This window comes from Neopsephotus bourkii, unplaced genomic scaffold (assembly GCF_033783945.1).
Source record: "Neopsephotus bourkii isolate Nb327-2 ecotype Australia unplaced genomic scaffold, CSIRO-AGI_Nbou_v1 NB_1723, whole genome shotgun sequence".
NCBI lineage: Eukaryota > Metazoa > Chordata > Aves > Psittaciformes > Psittacidae > Neopsephotus > Neopsephotus bourkii.
Window position 1 is genome coordinate 793,250 of NW_026902197.1, and position 25,823 is coordinate 819,072.

At 46.9% G+C, this 25,823-nt stretch overlaps 1 protein-coding gene across 2 annotated transcripts in view; it reads right to left on the reverse strand.

Annotated features, from left to right (window-relative positions):
* Nucleotides 1–1,287: 1,287 nt before the first annotated feature.
* Nucleotides 1,288–25,823, reverse strand: part of MAP1A (microtubule associated protein 1A) — a 48,581-nt gene continuing 24,045 nt past the window's right edge. For both annotated transcript variants that reach the window (XM_061376623.1, XM_061376624.1), the window contains 5 exons: nucleotides 15,574–15,656; nucleotides 14,755–14,895; nucleotides 4,200–13,035; nucleotides 2,371–2,603; nucleotides 1,288–1,453 (listed from right to left, as the gene is read on the reverse strand). In XM_061376623.1, coding sequence (XP_061232607.1) covers nucleotides 1,298–1,453; nucleotides 2,371–2,603; nucleotides 4,200–13,035; nucleotides 14,755–14,895; nucleotides 15,574–15,656 — 9,449 coding nt within the window. In that variant the 3' untranslated portion in view covers nucleotides 1,288–1,297. The remainder of the gene's footprint in view (nucleotides 1,454–2,370; nucleotides 2,604–4,199; nucleotides 13,036–14,754; nucleotides 14,896–15,573; nucleotides 15,657–25,823) is intronic.

The window sequence follows — 25,823 nt, forward strand, 5'->3', positions numbered from 1 at the left end:
CCGTGTGACAGCACCTCCACTGCGCTGGCGACAGGACTCTGCTTGTCCCTGCCTCTGGTGTGCAGGGCCTGAGAGCTAACCTACTCTCCCCGAGTGGTTCTGGAAGGGGTTCTCTTTCCTTACAGCGCAGGTTCTGTTCCCTGCATCCTGGACACATCCTGGACAACACAAAGCTTGAACACAGCTAAGAGCTCGGGCCAGTGGCAAACAGGCAGCAAGGGACCTGCTGCTGCTGCAGAACTGTCACCCGCCAGCTACACGAGCCAAACACGAGCCTCTAGCAGGTGGGTTCCTCGGCTGCCTCACCACAGTCCTCAAGAAAGCCTTTGGTTTACAAGGACAGGGAGGTTTCTCTTACGCCTTAGGCAAACAGTGGCCGGGGTTGTTTCAGCCCTTCGACTTCGGGGGGGCTGTAGTTGTGCGTTTGGGTACTCTCCTTATGTGACTCCTCAGGCAGCAGCCCCTCTGTGCCTCCTACTGTCACACTGCTGATGTGCAGGAGTAAGTCGGCCATTCTGAGTGCAAAGCTCAAGTTAGCAGGTTAGGAATGTGCTCTTTGTGGCAAAGAGCAGGTAGAACCCTCCCCTCCCACCTACCTCCCCAAAACTGTCCTTCATCCCAGTTCCTTGATCACAGCCAGCAGGTGAAGCAGGATGCTACAATCAAACACTTGGGACAGAAACCTGCAGAGAGAGCTGGCAAGCAGGGGTCCTGCCCAGCTGGAGTACAGGACCCTTGGTCAGAACACCACCTGTACGTTCAGGATGGGAAATGGAAGAATGACCTTCACTGTCACCTTAGAGCGGGAGGGTTTTGCCTTCCCTCATTTCCTAGGTGCATTTTCTTTGCAAATTAGTTTTCTTCTCTGTCCCCCTCCCCCCCATGCACTGTCTACATGCAGCAGCAGCACTTCAGCCCTCACCAGAAAGATGAGGTTTGTGGTGCTACAAGTTAAATGGCAAGGCAGCCAGGAAGAGAGTAGAACAAGCTCTCACAGCAGCAAGGCAGCCAAAATAGTCTACAGAAACGGTACAGGCAGCCGAACAAAGCAGGGAAAATGAAAGTGCCCCTGGCCTGCAACTGCTCTTGCACAGATTTCAGCTCAGTCCAGAATATTAGAGCCCTACACTTCTTTCTCATGGCATCCAGTGCTGAGCTAGATGGATACCCGATTGCCTGACAAATGGGAACCATGTAGAGGACTAAACCAGAGAAGAACTGGACTGTGATTAGATGGTGTCTCTGATGTTGCATCGGTGATTGGAGAGTCAATGGATGAATGCAAAGTGTGGAAGATTTAGAATTCGATCTTACAGGCTGGAAAAGATTCATCCTGCATCACAACAGTGCTGCTGCTTGCCAGTACCATGATGTTTAGCTCCTGCTGTTTCTCATGGGTCTGTTGGTACCATTCTCGTGTGACTTCAGTATCATGTGTTGGGATCAATGTCACCTGGGAAAAGAAAGCAGCAGAAATGATTGCCTGAGAACACCTGCAGTGACAAACAATGCCCACAGGAGCTGAGGCTAAAATTTCCCTTTCATTTTGGAACACTGTACCCTTGGTACTTCTTGTTCTAGTTAATGTCTTTCGGAGATCAGGCTCTCTAAGGCAGAGCTGGTGCTTTATTTTATGCACTACCAGCACAATGGCTGCAAACTTGTAGGACTAAGATCTTAATGATGAAAACAGCTGCAGTGCAGGGGAAGGCATCACCCTGTGGAGCTCCTGAAACAGCCTTAGAAAGACCCATCACTGTGAAAATGAACAATTCTGAAAGTGCCACTGTTAATGGCCTGACAATAGGCTTTATGTCCCTACTGACCCAACATGCAACTTTGGGACCTTGAAATCTGAGGCTGCTTGATCTGAAAGCACATACACGCTTTCTCGTACGTGGCTTCAGAAAGAGTGCCTACCCGGAACATCCTGCAAACTGAACTGAGCAGGGACTATGGGTAAGAACACTCTGGTTTGAAAGCACTAATAAACGGTTGCTATCAGAAAGATCACCAGTGAGCAACAAATGCCACTGGGTGTGGGACGCTGTGATGAACATACAGACTGTAATGGTGCTTGTTCTCCCTTGAGGAAGACAAGGAGGAGTGTATGATCGCTAAATGCTTCCTCCCCTCAGAAGGAAAGGAGGACCTACCTGCTTCCACTCACACCACTCTGGGGGTGTCCTCATCATGGGTACAAACAGTTACTCTTCTAAGACTGCAGAACGATACTTCCCCAATACAATTTGCTTCCTCTCAGTTTGTCCTCACGTACTCCCTCTGGGTATCTCTGTGACACACAACTCCTCCCCAGCACTTGTGACACAAGTAGCATCACACACACTCCTTGGCATTCCCGTGACCTACCTGCAGGTTCTCTCCCCACTGAGACTTCCCCTCCAGGAGAGCATCCAACACTGCACGGCTTGGTTCTCCATTGGCTGCATCATTCCCACTCACAACATAATATGATGCTCGAACCCGCTTGAAGAACTCTGGATCCGTGTTCTTTCCACTGCAATGGTTGGGGATGTATGCCAAGTCCACATAGACAGGTGGACCCATGGGCACAGGCAAACTGCTCTTAGGACTATTGGAAGCTTCGGGGTGGGGGGGGAAAGGAAAAGAGAGGCTATCAAAACCCTTCTGGAAAGGACAAAATCTCAAATTAATACTGAAGGACTTGAATCCCAGAAAGCTACAGCAACAAAGTTAAGATTTATCCGCTCATCTGCTGCTCGGAGGTGACCTGGGTGTACTTCTGGACCACTGCTGTCACAGCTCCTGGAAGGGAAAGGGAGTTCTGCTGTTCTGTGGGGAGGGACAGAAGCTTTTCCTGAAGAAGGGAAACAAAAATCTCCAGTATTAGCTTTTGCAGAGTTGTTGTTCCAATCAATTATTTGGTACTAAATTTTGTTGGGGTTTTTTGCTAAAGAAACCCATTCTGATGGCCTTTATAAGCTATCCTAAGGTATTACAAAAGCCTTCTGGCCAAGAAAGCCAAAACAGCTTTCTGCCATCCCTGTGAATTGATGCCATTCCAAGGACTCTATTGCTCTTTCCTATCAACCTTTTGTACCTCTTTTCTTCATTTGTTGCTGCTTACATTTATGAGATGAGGGATGGTCAAACAAGAGCTGTTATACTCAGCAATATATGTGCATATATACACACAAACAACCCATAGAAGGACTGTCCCTCCTCTTGCTCCTGCTCTCTGTGGAATCACAGAGGCCTCTCTCCTCTTTTTTCCTTCCCTATACTATGATCTCTGGGTAGTCTCTTCTGTGAGCAAAAAGCCACTAACTACTCGGACGGACACCTCATTGTGCTGCTACACAAAGAATCCCTTCCTTTCCCAGCCTGTCTTACGGTTGCTGGCTCCTCACCCCAAGTTTGTTTTGGGCAACTCACAGCACTGCTCCATGCACAACCTCTACATCCCATAACTTTGTCTCAACCCTCCCTTCAGACTCACATATCCAGGCACTGCATCTTGCCAGTTCTTCTGTGCAGCGCCTCCAAGATATGACTGTTCTGCACAGGCACTCTGTTAATACCCTGGTGCAGGCTCTCCCTTGACTGAACCCTATGTGCTTGTCAGTTGATCATGAGCACCAGCTCTCTCAGGTGTCAGTTCAGTCCACATTCCTTTGCAGAGCCCTCCTGGGCCTAGCACTGTGACCACCTCGCTGCTCTGGCCGCTACTTTCCTCTCACTCCCCACTACAACGAGCAGCCACTCCATCAACCATGCGGCTTGTCCACCGCACTGCTGCCAGTGACACCATCTGTCAGTGACGCCAGTTTGCCTCTCCTGGGCTGTATCTGCAACACACGTGCACAAGGGCTCTCTTTGTGTCTTTCCCTTCAGCTGTTCTCATGCAAGAGGAGTTTCCTGTGGTGCCTCTGCAAACCCTCCCCCACTTCTATTACACCCTCTCTTGACCACAGACATTAGCTGGTTTACAGTTTTCTCCATTCTTTAGGGTACCTGGTGAAGCTGTGGCTGCCCCATCCCTGGCAGTGCTCAAGGCCAGGTTGGACACAGGGGCTTGGAGCAAGCTGCTCCAGTGGAAGGGGTCCCTGACCGTGGCAGGGGTTGGGACTGGAGGAGTTTGGAGGTCTCTTCCCACCCAAACCAGTCTGGGATTCTCTGATTCTATGGACATTCATGCTTAAGGAAGGATTTCTTACCAGGGTTTGTTTTGATGCCATTAACAAGGCTCTTGCCAGGGTTGCTGTGGCTGCTCCGCGATAACTCATCCTCTGGCTGCACCATTCCACCGCGCGGTTTGGGCTTTTCTCCACCATCTCTTTCTTTCTTGGCAGTGACAGATTTTGGAGACTTGTCCGATGGCTGTTTCACAGGAGTGGGGGATCGTTTCCCTTTCACGTCTGTTTTACGGGCAGGTGAGGAAGACTTGGGCTTGCTCAAAGGCTTCCTCACACCTTTGTTCTTCTCTTTGATGTCTTTCTTGGAGATTTTATCAGTTCTGCTCATGCTTTGCTCATTTACCAACATATCAGGGTCTACCATGCAGACGTCAGGGTGAGGAGGGTGGGGATGGGGATCTACCATTGGAACGGGCTGAGGATCATGGCTGGACCTAGAACTGGTGTGATGAGCATTCCCAACAGCTTTGTCCACTGGGAGGAAATCGGCATCTTCATCCGAGTCCATGTTGGCATCTGCTGTGATGGATGGACATTCTTCTGTCTCAGGTGGGACATCCGAGTCTGACTGAGAGGTTCCAGAATCACTGACTGACGTTGGAGGAGTTTCCTCCACTGTGGCACTTTGCATGGGGCTACTACCAGTGTGGGGTGGTCTTCCTTGCACTGAAGGATGACCATCCTCTTGTGAGAGGTCACTATCCTCAGAGAGCTCATGAGGGCTTGGGTTGATGAATGAGGGAGAGAGTTCTCCTTTCCTGTGCTTGTATTCACATGAGGAGAATTTCTGTCCGCAATCTGAACTGCCTCTTAAACGTGGCTCCATCTCATGGGAAGCATCTCCATGGTCCTCTGTTTTTCCACCCCTCTGCACATCTGGGAAAAAGGGCTGGAAACTGTGTGCAGGGGACATCAGAGAGGAAGGACGGCTCTGCCTCTCTGTGTCCACTTTGCCCGCACATGGAGAAAAACTGCTGTCAGAATCGGCACATGGCTTTTCATCTTTTGCTTGTGCTGCATGGTACGTACTGTGGAAAGCTTGCAGACTGGTGCTCACCTCTGTTGGGCCATTGGCTGTGGTTTCGTCTTTGGCTGTGCTTTCATCTTTGTGCTGATGATGAGGAAATGATGTCAGGACATCAGGGAGAGATGTCAGTGTCATTGGGTGTTCTGCAAACGGTGTCCTCTGCTCTGGGCTGCTTACACAGGGTTGCCGTTGTTTCTCTGCAGAGAATGGTGTGGGGTCTGAGCTCTGCCATTCCTTTTTGCTTGATGAAATGCTGTCACCCGTGCCACTGCTGAAGGGAGAACCATGTTCTTTAGCAGACACAAAGTCTTTGGTTTCAGCTGTATGTGTTTTCACAGCACTATCTGGAATCTGTGGAGACACATCCCAGTGACTCCTAGTACCTGGTTCCTCTCCTGCACCTGTGTATGTGGAAAGCATATGGGAGTAGAAACTTTCTGCTTTAGTCGGTATCACAGGAGTGGTAGCTTCAGATGAAGGCTCCTCTGACAGGCTGGAAGATTCATCTTTCAGCTGATGCTGGGGCACAGCTTCCCTTTCCACAGCTTTGGAGAACAACTTATCTTCTTCATATGGACTCAGTGGTGAGAATTTAGCAAAAGATGAGTCAAGGCTGCTGGTTTTCTCAGGAACCTCCAAGTACTCATCTTTTTTCCCCTGGTCTGACAGCAAAGCACAAGCAGCCTTTAAAGGAAGAGAGATATCCCCAGAATGGCTTGCTGAGGTTTGCTCATGTCTGAGCATACTGGATGTTTCACTCTTTCCTAGCAGGGAACATTGGAATCCTGAACGGCTGTGCATCACTGTGCCCTCTGCTGTTGGGCTCTTCTTGAATGCCTCTCCCTGTTTTCCAGAAGCAGATTTCAAGTCTATGGCTTGGTCCTGGCTCTCTGAGGCTGCTGCTGCGCTGGCATAACCTGCTACACAGAAATGGGATTCTTTTGTGGAATGTTCGGCAACTTCTCCCTTTTGTGAAGAATCTTGTCTTAGCTGGCACACTTCTAAGGTCTGATCTCTGCCCACGTCTGGCAGGTCCCTGTAACCAGCAACGCATGTCCCCACAACAGTGGCTGATGCAGTTTTCCTACTTCCATATTCCTCTTTCCACGCTGGATCGGAGGGTGACGAGGCAGTAGAACTGGGTGAAATGGACTCCTGACGCGTGCTTTGCAGAAGGGGTTCTGGTACATGAAACTTGTCCATCACTGAGATGTGTGCGTAGACTGTGCCTGCACCTTCAGCAGGGCTGTGCAGTTTAGACTCCTTCTCAGATTTCTCCTTAGCACCTTTTTCTAACTCTGAGTCACTCGTGCTTTCTTCCCCTCGACCTCCTTTCTCATAGTATGTGCCTTTGGGGTTTGAGCTTTCAGATTTCAGGAACAGAGATACCTGCTCCTGGCTGGACAAAAGGATGTTCTCATCTGGACAGGCAGCATCAACATAAGCAGCTGATTTTTGTTGATAAAACGTATCAGTCATGCCTGTGAGAGAGGCAAACGCTGTGCGTGCAGATGATGGGTGCAGTTCAGAGTCCAATTCTTCTGGAAAAGCAGAAGACACCTCCAATTTTTGCTGTCCTGCAGATATCGTAGGCTTATCTCTTTCAGACAAGGGCAAGCATCTTTCATGGATGTCTGTATAGTCAAAGGCTGAATCTGCTTTATCTTTAGGGGATGCTGGAGATGACAACTCCTTCTCAGCAGAGGTATAAAGGCAGGACTCTTCTTCCTTTGCAGAGACATAAAAGCTTTGGCCTTTTTGAGAAATCAGTGCTGTTGCTGGCATCTTGTCAGCGTCAGCTGGGCTGTCTGCACCCTTGGGTTTGAAGGGGGAAGATCCAACTCCAGACACAATCATCTTCTCATAGATGTCAGCATACTTGAAACTTCTTTCATCAGGGTAGGGAGTTGGTTCTCTTTCTTCTTGCTCTTGTCCTGTAAAACTGTCACCACCTCTGGGTCTGCAGACCCCTTCCTCATAGGAATAAGGCTCAGGAGAGCTCATGGAATAGGTCTCTGGAGGATATGCCACTCGGCTGGCAGAACCTGCAGCCTCAGCATGGCCCATGGCAGCACTGCTTTTCTGACAAGGTCCTTGCCCTAGGAGGGAGTGTGCAAGCTGCCCTGAACCTGAAGCACTTCCTTCTGGGGATGCTGCTAGATATTCATGTTCTGCTGGTCTTGTAGATTGCAACAGAGTAGATGCTGCTGCCATCTGCTCTTTTCTTCCTGTAGAGTCATAGAGACCTTTAGTGGATTTACAGTCATCCTCTTGCTTTCTATCTGACTTGTATTTACAGTCTATTTCCTGATACAAACCACTGATGTCTGATTTCACTGATTTCTTCTTCAGTGGGACTTCCTCCTGTAAAAGTGGCTTGCACTGATTTAACTGGTAAGGCCTCCCTGTTTCTGGTGGTGTGTCAATCTCCTTTTCCTGAGTGGTAGCTATAACAGACACGGGAGATGCTGTCAGTGCTTGATCTAGTGACTTTGCATAGATATCTAGGGCAGCTTTCTCATCATCATCTAAGTAGGAGTAATCTCGTTTACATGTCAAGAACAATTCTTGCCTTTGTTTGTTTCCAGCTAATGCTTTGGCCTGATTTTCCTCACCAAAGACGTATCGAGAAGACAGAGGAGAGCTTTCCATTTGTGTTCTTTCTGTGAGCACAGTGTCAGTAGGAACTGTTTCCTCTTTCTTTGTTTCTGATGAAGGTTTGGCACTCTTCTGTGTGTCTTCTTTATAATCACATGATTCTATCTTTGAATGTGCTGTTTCTGCTTGCTGTAGCACAGGTTTGTCTTCAGCATGGCAGAGATTCTCATCCTCTTCCTTGGGTAACTGCCCTCCCCTTCCAGCATCTCTTCCTTCCTGAAGATACCCATATGGAGAGCCCCATATTTCCCTTTCTGCTCCCTCCCAGGTGTGACTGGCAGGCACTTTAGGAGACAGGATCTCCTCCTCTCGCATTTTAGGAGAGGATTTTGCTTCATATGCTGGTACCTCATCCAAAAATGTGCTCTCTCTCTCTTTATCGTACCTCTGCCTCCTTCCCTGAACCGGTTTCTCCTTCACCTCTTCTGGGAACCACACTTTCTTCTCACAACTTAAATCTTTCATGTAAAAGTCTTCAATTTCCAGAGATTTTTCTTCTTGAGCTTCGTTGAACCTGCAAGGTTTTACACCTTCAGCAGAAATGTGTGAAGATGCTTTATCCTCAGTTGGGCTGCATTGTGTGAAGTGTAAGCCCTTTTCATCTGGAGATACTTCTTGAGAGTCCAAGCCTGCAGTTCTTCCCCTAAATGGACCCTTTTCTGATGCAGAAAACAAACTGCTGTCATCTGGAGACATATCTTCAGTTGAACTATCTCTGAGTGACGTGTCTTTAACTGAGCTACTTTCTGGACAAGGAAAAGATTCTGACACTTCTTCTGTGAGTTCTTTGGCAAAAATTTTCAATGATTTTTCATATGTAGCTGGGCTCTGCTCTGTGAAATCCAGGGATTTCGTAGCTTCTGGATGGAATTTAGCAGGAAAACCAGACATAGCCTTTTCTTCTGTGAAACTGAGAGATTTGATGTCTTCTGAAGAAATTCCTTTAACAAAAATGTCTGAAGAGATTTCCTTGCTGGGGCTCTCAGTGAGAGAAACAGATTTAGTCTCTTCTGGAGAAATGTCTTTAATGGAAACATGAGAAGATTTGTCTTCTGAGGTGTCTCCTGTGAAATACCTCACTTCTCCTTCTGCAGTCGCTCCTTTAACAGAAATACCTGAGGACTTTTCTTTACCAATACTTTCTTCTGTAGAAGAAAGCGATTTGGTGTCATCTGGTGAAAACTGTGAAGATTTGTCACTTTCAGATTTGCTTTGGCTTGTGAACTGTGGAGGATCCACACTTCCTGGAGATGTTTCTGTGGTAGAGAATGGCTCAAAGGACAAGTGCTTTGAAAATCCCATTAAACTTTCTGTCATGGATTTAGTTCCTTGCTCTTTTTCTGGCTCCAGAAATGTATCTGTGCTGGGCTGGAGCCACACGGGATGCTCCTCCTTCTCCCCTGTGACCACTGTGTCCTGCTTATGGTAGGAAAGCCAGGGCAGTTCCTCCTTCCCCAGGGGTTCTTCCTGCACCTCCTCCCCAGGAGACACTGGAACGTCACTGCCCAGGTCCAGCTTGTGCTGTACAGGTCCAGGCACTTCTTTTTCATGTCTATATTTTGCTGCAGATGCCTCTTCTTCTCTGAGAGTTTCACCCTTGGTTCCCTTCACCACAACAGAAGTTTGACCTTCCAATTTCTTGGCAGCATCATCTCTTTGTTTTTCAAATAGATCTGAATCTACTGTTTCTAGTTTTTCCTCCACTGGCGACTGGTAGAAAGGTGTGTGTCCTGCACTAGTGGGGCCAGAAGTGGTGGGAGAGGCCATTTTGACTGTACTGTCGTCAGGACTCATGCATCGCTCTTCAGCCTCTGCAGCATCGACCTGGGAAAATGGTGTTTCTTCAGAGGATAGTAGCAGACCAGAAGTTTGCCTCACTTGCATGGGAGCATCGATTAACACGTTACCAGGACAGCCTTGGTGAGCAAACATGGGGGCACTGTAATGCCCCCTGAGCTTCTCAGGCATTTCAATATTTGGAGTCCCATCTTCTTCTTCCTCTTCATCTTCTGCTTCTTCCTGAAGATCCTTTTTTTGAGCTTCCAGTTTTCTCTCTCCTTCTGCTAACACTTGGAAATCTTCAGGGGGTGGAGATTTAAAATATTTGTCTTCCTCCAAGGACGATGTAGGAGAAATTGTGCCAGCAGAGGGAACATAGTCGAGCCCTTGGGTTGCTTCAGTCCGAGAGGAGGGCATGCTGTTTACTGTGTCTAAATGTAAAGAGCTTTTCCCAGTCTCTTCTGTCTGTGGTGCTGTTATAGATGCAACAGATTGGTCTTCTGCCACTGAAGTTGCAAAAGACGAAAGCTTATCACATTCTGTAATGGAGGTAGCAGAGGATATATGTTCCTCCTCAGCTAGAGGTGCTGCCACAATGTTAGTAGGATATGCCAGGATTTCAGACTCCTGGCCAACATAGCCTTTGGCTGAAAGGTCAGCAGTAGGCATGGCCTGTATTCCATGTATTACTTCAAAAGAGCCTGGGTGGTCAGGAACAGAAATGTCATAGGCATTGACATCATACTTCAAGTGTGGGATCCTCTCTTCCTGTTCATCGTGTATTTCTTCATCAGAAATGGTCTGCTCTGTTTCTGAGTATCCTGGGATTGTTTCATCTTGGATATATGACACATGTTCTGCTGTTGCCCCTGGTGTGACTGGCAGACTGCTCAGGTATGACTCTTCCTTTCTTATGTCCTTTCCAAGTAACTTGGTTTTCTCACCCATGTCACTAAATTCTTTTTCCTTTTCTGTAGTGGTAAATATTTTATCCTCCCCCTCATTCAGCTCATAGAAGTTTCTGTTCTTTTCCTTCTCTACCTTCACAGGGTGTTCTTCCTTTTCTTCCAGTTCTGCCTTTTCTATCACATCTTCTCTCTTTTCCTTCTCACCCTCTTCCTGTGCCTCTGTCCCCTCACAAGTCTTTGTTTCTGTTTCCCTCTGTTTTCTGTCCAAAGGGATTTTCTCCTCTTCCTCCATTTCTTCCTCTCTGAGCACTGATGGTTGAACACCCTTTGCCAAGAGGTCTATCTGTGATGGTACCTGGTCTTTGTCTGCCAACAGATGAACTTCCTTGTCCTGCTCAGCCTTTGTCTCGCAGTGTTTCACGTCACGATTTTCATCTACTGTTCTTCTTCCATCCTCTATTTTTTCAGCAAGTCCTGCTCTCGGTTCTAGCTGAGGGGCTGTCTTTTCCTCTGCTGGTGATGCTTTTTCCGTATCAGCAGTAGTCATTACCTGATCAGAAATGTCTGTATTCAAAAGCAGATCCACCTCAAGGCTGCTCTGAGCAATCACGTCAGCAGGGTCTTTCCTCTCAGTTTCAGGTATTCTCGTAATCTGATCACTAACCTCAATATCAGACACTTCTTGTGTCACCTGCAAGGCCTCTTTCTCCTCATGCTTCATTTCCTCAAAGTCCTTTGTAAGATCTTCTGGTGAAGATAGGACTAACCTCTGTTCAGCTATGGAAGCCTCTTCTGGCTCCACCTGTACGGGTGCCTTCTCCATTGGTGACATCTTCAGGTCAGCAGGTATTTCCTTTTCAGGTTTGATCTTGATCTTCTCAGTTTTGAGTCTGCCTGGAACTTTTGCCTTGTATAGTGTTTTTCTCACTTCTGGGGTAAACGGTTTTAAGTCTGGTTTAGAACTTTTTTTGGGCTCTGGTTTTGTTTCTTTCTTTTTATCCTCTTTCTTGGAATCTTTTTTTTCCTCTTTCTTTCCATCATCTTTTTTTAAGTCCTTTTTCTCTTTCTTAATCTCTTTCTTTTCTTTGTCTTTCTTCTCCTCCAGTTTGGATACTTTCTCTTTGAGATGCTTTTTTCCAACCTTGTCTTTCGCCAGTTTTCTTTTCTCAGCCTTCAGAGCATCACTTGTCTCTGTCTTTATCTTTTCATGTTTAACAGGTTTCTCCAGAATTTTCTCTGAGTGTTCTTTAACCTTTTTCTCAATCTTAGCATCCTTTATGACTTCTGGTTTTACCTCCTTAATCCCCTCCTCCACTGCCTCTTCTTTCTTAGCTTGCTTTGTCACAGATGGCTTGGGGGAAGACTTAAGACTCTCTTTACTGTCAGTTCTTTGTTTAATTTTGGTCTGCTTCAGCACAGGTGGAGGTATTCCAGAAGTGATATCCTTCTGAGTGGCCACTGGGTACCTCAGAAAATCCAGGTGCTTCAGTTTCTCAAGACCTTCCAGTATCTTATTTTGAGGAGCATTTCCAGGAAACAAAACCCTTACAATTTTCTCTGTTGGACTGGCTGGAAGCCACACTACCAGGGCTGTGATGGATGTGAGATAGGGAACAGAAATTTCACCTTCTTTCCCACTTGCAAGAATTACGCCAGTCTTTGCTTTACTATTACCAGCCCATTTCTGCATTAGAAACTGCATTTCTTTACTGTCCTTGACAGGATTCAGTATATACATGTCCAGCTTACCCACTCCCATTTTATGGAAAAGTGTGATAGGTTCAATGGTACTGCTCACCACCCTGTACAGAGGCTCTGCTTTAATGCCTAGTCTGCTGAGATACTGCAGTGTCAGACAAGCTTCTTCGATGCTCCTCTTTACTTTCATGGATGATTCAGGCATCTTCAGTTTTTCAGGAACATTAAAAAAAACCACCCCTAGCTCGGGAGAAATGAGGTTCTTCATCCAGTCACTGTAGTTGGTAGAGCCCTGGGATTGTTCCTCCTCTTGCTCAGCAACTTTCCTCTGCAGCAGCCCATTGATGCCAGGTAGGTTGTCTGCACCGATGTGGGTGAGCAGGATCGAGTCGATCCTATCCAGGTGCCTTACCAGCTTCCAGAAGCAGGATTTTCTGTCAGAGCCACCATCCACAAGGATGTTAAACCCATTGACAGCAAAGAGAGCAGAATCACCTCTTCCCCCAGGGAAGATGTAGCAGCAGGGTTTAGAAAGCTTCAGAAAGCCCCCTGAGGTGGGGGGCTCCAGGAGATCAAATGGAGATGGCACGTCAACTGTCTCAGAAACATATTCTGCAAATTCAGACACCCCATCCATTTCTGGCAGAACTGGATCAGGATTCAGTTTCAGATTAATGATTTCCTGAAATCGAGGATGTCCAAGGTTGCTCCAGTCTCCTTCTCCCAAGCACGACACAGTAAGGGAGGCCTTGATACCTGAATCAGTGTCACTGAGAATCTGGGTGACCTAATGGACAAACACAAGCAATCAAAGGTCAAATACAGCTCTGAGATCAATTCGGCACTTCAGAAAAAGAGCCCTGGCAGTTTTTCTGCCAGTTCATGCTGAAACAGTGAAGCATCACAAGCCCTTTGCTGACAGGAAACACCGGGGATAGATTAAACAGTCCAAAAGCAAAAGCCCTTTGCAAATCGTTGCACGGGGCCATGTTCTGCTAGCCTTTGAAATTCTTAACGTTGACAGGCTGCTCTGCTTCCTGACTGTTGGGAGGGCACAGCAACAAGACCTCAGGAAAGAAAAGGAAAGCAGGAACCAAACTGCCCTCTTTCCTTCTTCCTATGTAACCTGGGATATCAGTCCCTGGCTTGGGCTCAAAAGCATAAGTTTCTGTTTGATTTGTGAATTCTAACCCTGAGATACCCTTTTCAGTCCTTGTCTGAACTTACCCTTGGTCATTGGCTAGTGAATGATCACACAGCACTTGGTGCAGTTGCAGTGCCATAGGACTTTCTTTTTTATTCAGACTCATTTTCTTCCCTGGGACCTATTTTGAAAGTTGTGACTCCGTCTCCAGTAAGACGCAAGGCTGGGGACACAGAACTAAGGTCAAGAAAATTTCCAAGGCTCCTTAGAGCTATGCTGAACATATCCCCACCAAAGCAGCATTAAACTTCAGACTTCCTAAGTATCTGCAATGAGATTACTACACTGCTTTACACTGTGTTCTCCTTCTTAGACTGCCCTTAATTAACTAGCTACATACAAATAGTTACCAGAAATAAATGAGAACAATCAGCCTAAAATAAATGAAGGTGGGCAGATTTTCTGATTTAATTACAGCAACAATGATTACCACTTGTCAAAATATCACCCAGCCATTCCTGTAGCAACTGTATGTTCAATCAGAGACATTCTAAACATCTGGCACACAGTGATCAGTGAAGTCAGGCTTATCAAAAACTGAAGCAGCATACCTGTATTGGCAACAAGTGCCAACAGAAAGGGAGTTTAAAGCCTCTGAGGAAAGCTATAGCACACCTAGTTACGGTCATCGGCATCAGAGCAGAGGTTCAGAGATGTCTTTTAAGGTTTTCAAGACCCCACTGGACAAAGCCCTGAGCACTCTCGTCTAAATTCAGTGCTGACCCTGCTCTATGCAGGAGGCTGGGCTACAGGCTTCCAACCTGAATGATTCTGCAATTCTGTGATTAAATAACAGCATTTGTAGTCATCTAATCATCATGTAGTTACTTAATCAGCATTTAGTAATCCCCTCATCATCTTCAGACACCCGTAATGAACACTCTGGACTTTGTGAACAGCTTATGCTTGCTGAACTGACTGTGAAAGGAAGAGAAATAGCCACATTTACTAGGGCAGTGACGGCCTCTGATTAATGTGTTTTGGAAGCTTCCCACAGGTATTTTAAGACCTGCTGTAAGACAGGTTGAGTGTCTGCCCTCTGCAGAGGCACTCTGGAAGGTTATTTCAAACTAGGCACTTAAAGGTGGAACCACCCATGCTGCCACCTTAGCAAACGTAAGCCTGGGAGCTCAAGCAAGATGTCCAAAGCCATAGCATCAGTCATTTATGGAGTGCAAATTTTCACTGGGTTTCAAGCCCATCCCTCAGCAGATCTGGCACCTGAAGGAGCAGCGCAGGCTGCATTGCTCTGTCCTGCACTCTGAACAGGAGGGGATGTGCTGGCTTACTGCTCACACTCACCTCTGGGTCTGACAGTATCTCAGCAAACTTCTGGTAAGTGAAGGTCCCCGTCTGCAGGATCAAGTCTCCTTCCTGATCTGAGCTCTGACCACAGAAGATTAGTAGTTTGTGGGCTGATGAATCACACACCAATGAGCGGACCTGTTACCATGAGACAAAGTGTTGCAGACAAAAACTTATCTGTATTCCTCATCAGCACCCAGAAACCCAATCTCATGGACAAACAATACTTCCATGTGATTCACAAACAGCCAAAAAATAAGTTTTCCACATACAAGAGAGTAGGTTATTGAAGAGGGAAGACACTGCTACTGTCTGCCCAGCACAGCTTCACACCATATGTCACATCATAATTCACACTGAGGAAGTAGGCCAACGCAAGAAGATGTTTGGTGTTACACTGCCATGCAAAAGGGCACCATCTTAGACTCTCATCAAACTAAAATGCTCAAGGCTCAGAAGGCACTCCACCTTGTTTGCTTGGAAATTCTACAAGCTCCCAATAAATCCTTAAAATCAGGGAGTGCTAAGGCACTAACTCTTCCAGGAAGCAGCTCATTCTTAAGCAACTACCACATAAGAAACTGTGCGCTCTCATGTCTTTTCTTTGTCTAACGGTATACATTCTGCCACAGGATTCTAGTTACTGCATATACCTTATTAATGAGACCAGAACACCTCTCTGCTTCTGCACAACTTGCAGCAGGCTAGCAGCATGTTCAAATGCTCCAGAAGGTGCAAAGTGATGATTGTGACTTCTATGTCTAGCAAGCATGAGAGAGCTAAGATGGAGAAAACCCCCTGGCATCTGGTCCTTACCTCAGACACGATGCTGTCCACATTGGGATTTACCAGGATCACTGTCTCCAGGGTATCACTCCGGTGATGGAGGGTTCTTTGGCCTGGGGAGAGGCGAAGGATTAAACAGGGTGGGAGAAGCTGATGAGACAGTATTTGCATGGGTTTGATTGCAAGGCTTCAACTTGCATTCTAGACCTAATATCCGGGTCTCGTAGAACAAAGCAAACTCTTTTCAGTAGTGGGAAAAAAAATAAAAACCCTAGTTCTGGATCAGCAGAATTTGCAACTCAGCTCCAATGTGTTCTGAATGCACAGCACCAGCCAGGCCAAGCTGTGCGCCTCTGCCAGCAGCCCTGCCATAGCTGTGCCGTAAATGCCAGCAGAGTGCAGTCACCTCCCCAGCCAGGAGCATCTCGCCTCACTGCAGCCACCATGGAGAGGTACTTGTGGATGCTGGCCAAGCCCTAGTCACCACCGGGCTCTGTGAGCCAGCTGGTGCTTGCCAGCTCACCCTTCAGTGCATGGTGCAGCACTAAGAACCAATCTCTCATCACTGCCAGTGATTGTATTTTCTCTTCTGGTGCATTTTTCTTTAACCCAGACGCACACTCCGAGAGCTGAACTGCTGCTATGGGAACCCCCACTTGGCAAGAATGCTGACTCTCCTGTCTCCCCCCGAGAAAGCCGCAAACAGCACCCAGAGAGGACTCTGCCCTCCATATATTTAAGCAAAAAAAGAAAACCAAAGAAGAGCAAGCAAGGTCCCGGCAGTGTGAAAAAGCAGTTTGTGTGCTCACCTTGGCATAGGCGTTGCATGGATATTTGGCAAAACACTGACATAATGCCTGGGCCCTATTAATTAGTCAGGAAGAAGAGTGGCAATGCCTGCTGTCCTGGGGGGTAGCACAAGAGCCACCATTGTGTACCCACAGCAAACGGCGCTGTGAAGCAGGACAAAGCACAGCACCTTCCTGCAGCTTTTCCCTTCACGCTGCAAGCAGCAGATGGTTTTTTGCATTCTGGTATTTGCAGATCCCTGTCTCTGGGCATTATATCCACTCTAAAGCCAGACACTTAGAACTTAACTGTTGAAATGTATAACTTGTAGGGTTTAAATCTTTCATAGGCTTTAAGCCCTGGACTGGAGGGCCACAGATCACCACTGAAAACGGACATCTATTTCTAGCTTTCATCTTCAAGACAATTGCTGCTCTCTGTAAATGTTGTTGTTTCCACCCTTTTTATTCCACAACCTCCCATCTGCTCTCTTCCTAGGCAGATCTCCATCCCTCCACCAGCTCAAACTGATATTTCAAAGAAACCCAACAGAAGGACACAAAAAGAAAGAAGATGGAGAAAGGCCAATACTCAAAAGGCACAACTTAAGACACATGCAGTCCCATAAACAATAAACTGAGTTGAATCAAACTCGGTTTACTGGGATGTTTTACCCTGTCTGCCAGCAATAAAGTATAAACTAGGTAGATAGGCTCAGAAGGCAACTTTCAACCCAAAATGAGAGTGGCTCTATGCTCACAGCTGAATTATTTATAGTCTGCATCTCTAGCTGCTTTCTGAACTTGTGTTCCTTCAGTTTGTCTAAAAACGGCTCCTCCACACTGAAGCAAAGCCATCACTCTGCAAAAGAAATGCCTGCATGGATGTCAGTGGCATTTCTGCCACCTGATGTGGGATGTAGTGTGTGGATGGGAAAGGCTGGGAACCAGGCTCCTGCTCAAAGAAGTGATGCTGAAAGCCCACAGGGAGCAGTGTGAGGGGGCCCAGGAAGTGCTCTGGAGCACTGCAGCCAAAAGCAGCACAAACCCACTCATTCTGGAGGTAACAGCAATTGTAAAGACATTGCTCACATCCCAGCAGCAAACACAAGGAGTACCTCACTTGCTTACTGATGCATCATGCAGTTTTCACACAGCTCACCACACACCAAACACCTCCACTCACACACAGCTCAGAGCATTGCCAACAGAAGTGATCTGTTCCCTTTTTTCAACAGTAGGTCTGGGACAAGGCGTTTCACAAGGTGAAATCTGTGCCATTGCTCAGACCTCAACTTCTGCCCCCTTGCTGCCCATACACCCCAGACAAGACTTTTTTGGCAGTCAGTACCCACATCACTTGGAGAACACAGCTTGGTGTGCACAACCACTTCACACGTGCTGAAACCCAAAACTGTTCTTCAACTTAATTCCAAGATGAAGCAGAACACCACACAAACTCCAGGCTGAAATGCACACTGAGTAAGGGGTAAGTGCCCCAGTCACTGCTCATGGTCAGCAGCTGCTACGCTAGCTCAGTGACAGCAGCACCCTTGCAAGTGACAGAGCAAAGACTGGGCTGTGCCCAGCTTCAGGAATACCCATCATCCCAAAGTCTCTTTGAATCCAAGTGCTCACCAGCCTGAGGAGCCCTTTGCTGGCTGCTTCCTCTACACAGGCCTGTAGAAGCAGCTGCGCAGACAAAGGATTTAAACACAGACTGGGACATCCTTCTTCTTACTAAACAAAAACTACGTGCAACAGAAACAAGTAGCCGTATGACTGACACTGCACAGGGACTGAGAGCACACTGCTCAGGTCATTGCCAGGTATTTGCCCTTACTAGAGCCCTATCTCAGCAAAACGCATGCATGGAAATACCACTCCAAACGGCAAAATTCCTTCATTATGTTCACCCGTACAAGGAATATCCTTCTCAGCCCCCAAAAACTTTGTCTTTGACTTGCCTGGAACAAATATCTGAACATAACCTCCCTGACCACAGATTTCTAAGTGCATTCTGAACACAAATCCCTGGTCCTGGTCCTGCTCAGCCTTCCCAAACCATGCTCACAAGCTGCTACATGGAATGAAATCTCTCCCCCAATAACTGTGCGAGCAAAGTTCATTAGCATTGATTTTTTTGTTGTATACAAGTCTTCACTTTGTGCCTGAATGCACATTCTGGCTACCACAGTCATCACAATGCCTGTGTGCTTCTAGCAAATGTTTCTATCCATCATCTCACCACCAAGGCAGAAAACCTCTGGTCTTTGTCATCAGTTCCTTAAGAGGGAAGTTTCTCTAGTCTGTGACATCCAGTCACCTATCCCTGACACTCTTCTAGTTCTGCTATGACCGTTAGGATAAGTACGTGATGAGCAAAGCATGATATTATGAACATGTCTTCAGAGTGGCACTTGCCAAGAGACTCTTCTTACAAGAAGGTCCTAGACATCGCTAGGGTTCGGTACTTTTGCTACACTTCAGTGAAGAGGTGAGCATTGTATAACATGGGCTTTCTGACTATTGAGAAAAGACCACCTCTAAAGACAGTCAAACCATGCATGTGGGTTCTCACAGCATATAATTTTGCATAACTAATATGAGTTAGTGCAAGCTGAAAGCCTGCCACTTCCTTCGTTTTGAAATGCCATCACAACGCCAAGACAGTGACTGACTTTCATTCTGGGGCTATAAAGACTCCAACTGCAGCTTCTTCTGGGCCAATGGGAGAAAAAGGATCCAGCCCCAGATGGTGTCCATTCAGAGAAAATGAAACAATGCATTATTGCACAAACACTGCAGGACTATACCGAGTACAGCAAGCTACAGCTCCTTGGGACAGAAATTATAAGGGCCAGATGAAAGGTCCTGCACAGAATCCTGAGAGGGATCTTGCCTCTTATCCCACCTGTGCAAATACACCTTCCTATCTCCTGCCCAGTATGGACCCAGCCCTCCACAAGACCAGGGAAGCTGTGTGCTGTTAGCAAGAGGAGTGGAAGCAGTGTCCTGCACCGGCACCTGCAGGGCACCCAGCTCACGGAGCACCTGAGAGGGCACAGCTGGCGGGACCAGCCCTCACACGGGCTCAGGCATTAAAGAAATTAACACAAAGATTGCTTTGGCAGCCAGCACACAGCCAGCAGCTGCGAGTTCAGCACTCAGCTCCTCCTCATGCACGCATTCGTGCATCTCAGAATCAGCTCTTAGCTCCTCTGTGCCTGGACATCCCTGCATTACTGTGGGAGTAACAGCCCTGACCTGCTGCAACAGGTCAGAGGGACAGATCAACCCCCGAGACACACGACTTCATAGCTGTGGGCAGAAGTGTGGGCAACCTGTGGACACCACAGCACCAGCAGCATAAACTGGAAGGTGCTACAGTGCACAACTGCATTTGTGGTGGGTTCTAGAAAGGAAGGACTCTGGCCAAATTCAGCTCTAAAGCAAACACTAAAGCAAACTGTCATTTCCTTCTCTTGGCAGAGGGCTGAATACCCGAGCAGGGCTTGGCCCTGTGCAAGTAGCAGTAGCAGCCACTGCCACAAACAGGACAAAGCAAGCGGCCATGTCTCACTCTGGCTTGACCTTTAGGGGACCCATGAAGTCTAGAACACGCCAGCAGCAGTCTCTGCCCTGGCCAAGGGCAGCAGCCTAGCCCCATGTCTGGGAGTTCCTCCACAAGGAGAGTCACGGTCACACATCAAGTTACAGCCCACATCCAAACCAGGTCACCCAGATACATGGGAGGCAGCTTGGCAAGTTCCTCTGACTCCAGAGAGAGGATAACCCATGGTCCCAACTAGTTCCCACAGGCTGTAAATTAGTTTCCAAGGCTGATGTAGTGCCTATCTTAGCTACAACAGTATTTGGGTTTACTAATGAACTGTCCTTGAAAAACAGTTTTGATTTCAAAGCAAATTATTAAGGTTTTTACACTGCAACAGAACATCTCTGTTAAAGTGAAATAACAGCTGAAGTTATTGATAGAAGCAATTCAAGATTTTTTTCTTCTTTTTTTTTTTTTTTACTTTTTCTTTCCCCTCTGAGAAAATTCTTTTTAGGATACTCAATGTACATACACAGAATTCCAGGCTCCCAGGTTCTTGTATTTTTTCTTCCAGACAACAATGGCTGCATTGGGTTCAGCACACATTTTGATGAGAAGATAAAAGGTCACTCCACTTGCTCAGTTTAAATCTCTTTGCTCTTTCTTGCCATGACCACTTTGCTCTCTGAGCTTTTGGGATTATATTTTTCACTCACCTTGACTGTTCCAAACACCAATTCATTATTTGTCATGCCTACGATCAACATGCTTTTTACATCCCAACCCTGGTCTGCTTGAAGGAGTATTAAAGAAACTGGCAGAGCTCATGTGAGAGCTGCTCCGCCGGACACTCGGCACTGCGGAGTGACCAGGACCAGTGGGACAAAACCAACTGCCACGAAGCAAAACCTGGGTCCCAAATTCTGCAGCACCACTTTTGCACTCGAAAAACAAGAGATTGAGTCCTGCAGCTCCTCGCTTGCAGTCCACGCGGAAAGCTAGCAGCCTATATCCAGTCACAGCCTTCTCAGAGAAAGACAGAGAACCCCAAAGAAGATGGCACAGTGGCCCGGTCATTGTCACAATCTCTTGAGAGATGGGTAACTGCTCACTCCCTTCCTGCCAGCGACAGGGCAGTATTGCTCTCAACCCCTCCAGCAGAAGCTTGTCTCTTTTGTGTACAGCTGAAACGCCCACTAGCACAGAGATGAGAATGGGATCTTCACACATCCGTGACCCAAACACCAGGCTGTACAGTGAGTGTCTTTGCTCCCTCTCCCAACCACTCTAAGGAATAATTAGTCCTTTATGCAAGGCACAGCTCTCCCAGGAGGAGATGCATGGATTGGCAGCTGCCCTAAGTCTGCATGTTGCTTCCAGCTCAGCAATTTGGACACAATCTCCAATAGCCCAGTGGTCATGCTTGGGGGTGCTTACTAGAACAATAGGACATTTCCCACTCTATTGCTGTCTACCTGTTAATGGTAGTGTTGTGCCAGACGAGATGCAAGACCAGTGGAGCCTTGCCAGGTGAGGGCGATGCTGGAGCTTGATGTAAACTGCCCAGGAAAGACTGAGTTACTTTGAGTGCTGACTGGGAGGCTGCAGTGCAAACGGGTGCCTGGACTCAGGTGCCTGAAGTGATGCAGCAATCCCAGAAATTCCGAGCATATCCAGCTCTTTTCCCTAGATGAGCAAAGGGCACCGCGCAGCCAGCTCAAGGGGTGATTACAGCCTAAAGCACTGTCCCACAGCCTTGTCCCCCAACTTGTATTCACAACACACAACAGCTGGAGCAACTACTTGTAATTAAAATGTTGTTAGGAAATTGCTATTCTCATAGCTTTCTAGTGTGATTCAACAGCTGAGAATGATGAGGAATTGTCTTCGGGAAGTGCTTTGTGGTCCACCAGCAAGTGTTCTGCCTCTCATGGTCTGAAAAGTCTACAGTAAAGATTCATTTCATGTACTTCATATTTTTAGGCCTTCAAACACTGCAGAAATAAATAAGTGTATTTACTAATTACTAAATCTAAAGATCTATCTCCTTAGTGATTTTCTCTTAGCTAAGAAAGATAAAATCACTGTATACTAGCAAATGGCATAGCACCACTGAAATAAAGTCCTGTGAACATGCAATAGGAGACACATTATCTGAAGGAACTGAACAGTTACAAAGGATACAAAACCATGAACCAGTGTGCAGAGTGAGTGAAAGTAATTAAAGCATCTCTACAAAGCAAAGCATTCCTTAGGGGCTGCAGGCCTGAAAACATACCCACATTGACTTCAGCCTGTTAACAAAGACCAGTCTCCAGGTGCTGGTTTTGCTTTTAGCTTTAGTTAACATGCCAGAGACAGGTTGATGGGAATTATGGGCACACATAGTATACTTACCACTATTAATTATATCTCTGTTAGACTGAAACTGGGTAGAGAGGTAGAAGAGCACCCTCTGGGGAATATACCACCACATGCACTAAACTCCTTAGAATTCAAGGGTTTTCCTGATGTGTGGCTCTGCACATGGAGAAAAGGGTGACAGGCATTGCCTCAAACCTGACTTGGCAATGCAGCACACAGAGGAGCAAGTGGAAGAGGACAGAGCACATGGAGAGCATTAGGTGAGCCAGAGCACAGCTGGTGATGCTCTGTACTCCTCGAAAGGCTCCAGCTGGTGAGTTTTCCAACCAGTGCATCTACTCAGCTCTCTTCAGGAGGACAAACAGGACAACTGGTCACAGATGTGCTTTCAGGAAACACTGGTACAACCCAACTCTCTCAGTGTAAAAGGAACTGTGAAGCGCTAAGATCAGGAAAGAAGAGAGTAGATGATCTGGGACAAAATAGGCACGAATTTTGGAATAGCTCAGAGGGAAAGAAAAAAGCCTTAAAAGCTGCAGAACTCTGAAAGGGAACAACATGGTGTGAAAGGTACAGGAAGAAGACAGTATCAGCAGGACAACTCCAAGAAGGAAAGAAGTTTCTCAACAGAAGCAGAATCCGAGTGAAATTGAGAACAACGCTAGGCAGCTCAGAGAAAGGAAAAACACAGCAGTAACCACTCACTATGGTCAAAGAGTCTCTGGGAGGACCAGGCAGCAGCAGCTTTTGAAGAATACGGGAAAGCACAACAGATTATTAATTACAGTCAAAACCAGTAGCATGTGGTATGGAGAGCTGCTGTGGGAAGCAGGAAGGGCACAGAATGGTGAACAAGGTCGGGTTTCCAGAATCATTGCTGGGTCTGTCAGGACAGAGGGCTGAGGTGTCTGACAGCATGTTCAGGATTCCTTTTGTGGCTCTAGCTGGAGATATTCATACCTTACTATACTGTCACTGCATGTCAGGAGAACTAATAATGCTTCAGCGTAAGAACAGGTTCTGCAAAATGACAGACCACCTCCTGGACATGCACTACAAAGGTGAACCCACAGCAAGGCAAGAAAAGGAGGTGAAACATTCTTTAAGATACAGGAGGTTGTGGGCCCTTGCCACATCGCAGGAGATACTCCTCCTAACCATTTGTCTGGGTCTTCCTATCTTCCCTCCTCCCTGTTATATTTTCATGCCACCTACAGCTCCTCTCCCACGCAACTTCTCTTTCTATACTGTGCCAACCATAGCAACCATCTCATTGTTTTCTAACTGCACACACTGTCTCACTTTTATGCTAAAGAGCAATTTGATAGCTCAGCCATTTTAGAACCACTAATTGAAGACACAGATACTCACTCTGGAAACAGCTGTACCTACTTCCAGAAGTTACTGTTCCTAACTGTTCATTAAATGCCCCTCAACTGGAAGTTACACCACCACTGAGCTACATTAACTGGCAAGATGAGCACTTCTATGCAGTTTGGCAAGTGCAGAATCAGTCATGAGAGATTCTGTTCCCTTCAGTAGCTTCGTTGACTCAAGCTGGCCTTGTACCGTTTTGCTGTGGAACAGCACATGGCACTCACATGGACCAAGAACACAGCTCCGCACAGAGGTGCTATCCCCAGCTGTGAAGATCTGGAGCTGTAACTTATTAAATGTCTCCACTAAACCCAAAAAAGGAAACCTGAACACACCCTAAGATACCCTCTTATCTGGTGCCCTCATTCCAGCAGCCCCTGGCAGACTTGTAGATGGTCCCTTTGGAAACCAAATTGATGTTTCACATTTTCCTTGTCTGTGGGACTTCAGCTGTGATTTGCTGCCCATTCCTGCGCAGAGGCTCCCACAAAACTGCTTCTGTTGGCATTGAGGCAGATGCCCTCTTCCCTCTTCCAGAGCTGGACACCTTCCAATTTCTCAATTTTAATAAGAATATGCATCACAGGATACATGTTCTTACAACCAGGATAGCAGAGTCAAGAACACTGTGCATTTATTTCTCCTAGTTCTGAATCTCTGGGTAATGCCTACTGACTTGGAGGTACTGCTCATCGTTTGCCCTAGTTCCAATGGGTTTTTTTATTCTGGGGGGCTGTTTTGGACAACTGATCAATAGGAAATGTGTAATGAGGCTGCCTGAGGCAGACAGAACTCAGCTGTGTCAAGGGAGGGATGTCTGCCACAAATAAGAATCATAGAATCATAGAATAGTTAGGGTTGGAAAGAACCTTAAGATCATCAAGTTCCAGGCCCCCTGCCATGGGCAGGGACACCTCACTCTAAACCATATTACTCAAGGCCTCGTCCAACCTGGCCTTGAACACTGCCAGGGATGGAGCATTCACAACCTCCCTGGACAACCCATTCCAGTGCCTCACCACCCTAACAGGAAAGAATTTCCTCCTTATATCCTATCTAAACTTCCCCTGTTTAAGTTTTAACCTGTTACCTCTTGTCCTATCACTACAGTCCCTAATGAAGAGTCCCTCCCCAGCATCCTTATAGGCCCCCTTCAGATACTGGAAGGTGCTGCTCTGAGGTCTCCCCGCAGCCTCCTCTTCTCCAGGCTGAACAGCCCCAACTTTCTCAGCCTATCTTCATATGGGAGGTGCTCCAGCCCCTGAGCATCCTCATGGCCTCCTCTGGACTTGTTCCAACAGTTCCATGTCCTTTTTATGTTGAGGACACCAGAACTGTACACAATACTCCAAGTGAGGTCTCACGAGAGCAGAATAAAGGGACAGGAAATGACTTTGCATTTTCCTCATGCTCACCTACTGAGATGCCAAATTTCTGGCAAGAAGCTCCTGCTTCTGATTTTTATCATCTATTTAGACTCTTCAAACCTCCTTCCTATTACATACTGATAGCAATCTCATTCTAAGTAGCTTTTCTTCTCTCTCACCTGCTTGTTTTGAAGATGATGTGCTGCATGTCATCTCCATTTAAGATACAGATATTAACCAGCTATGGACTCTCTGTGCCTGGGAGCAGTAAAGCACAGGACAACTCTATTCTGTCAACCTTTAGGAAAAAGCAGCTGACCTCTGCCAACATCTTCCTTCATTGTGTTTTGACTTTATACTCCTGGATCTAGTTGCCACTTGATAGATTCTCTGCATCGTCTGGATTCCTGGGATTTGATTTACACCATGGGGGACAGCGATACAGAAAAGTATTTTTAAGTTCTTCAAGGCCTCCTGTGTCTTCTGCTAGCAAATGCAGGCCCTGTCTGGCTCAGCACTGAAGAGAGGCATCTGGGAGAAGCCAAGGAGGTTTCTAGCAGAGGAGAAAAATCACCTCCTCTCAGTACTGGTGATAAGTCAACTCAGCCACTGCCCCCCACCAGTCTGCCTTGCAGTGAAGTCTCACTTCGTAACAGGAGCCCCTGCTTTTTAACGCTACTCAGTCTACCCAGGTCTCTTGCAGCTTGCAGATTGCACAGTGGAATCAGGGGCTGAACTTACTGACTTGGGAAAGCAAAAAGGATGAGAAGAGGCCTCCATCACCACTAACGCTTTTGTCTCAGGACTTCTCATTTGTTCAGCTGCCTC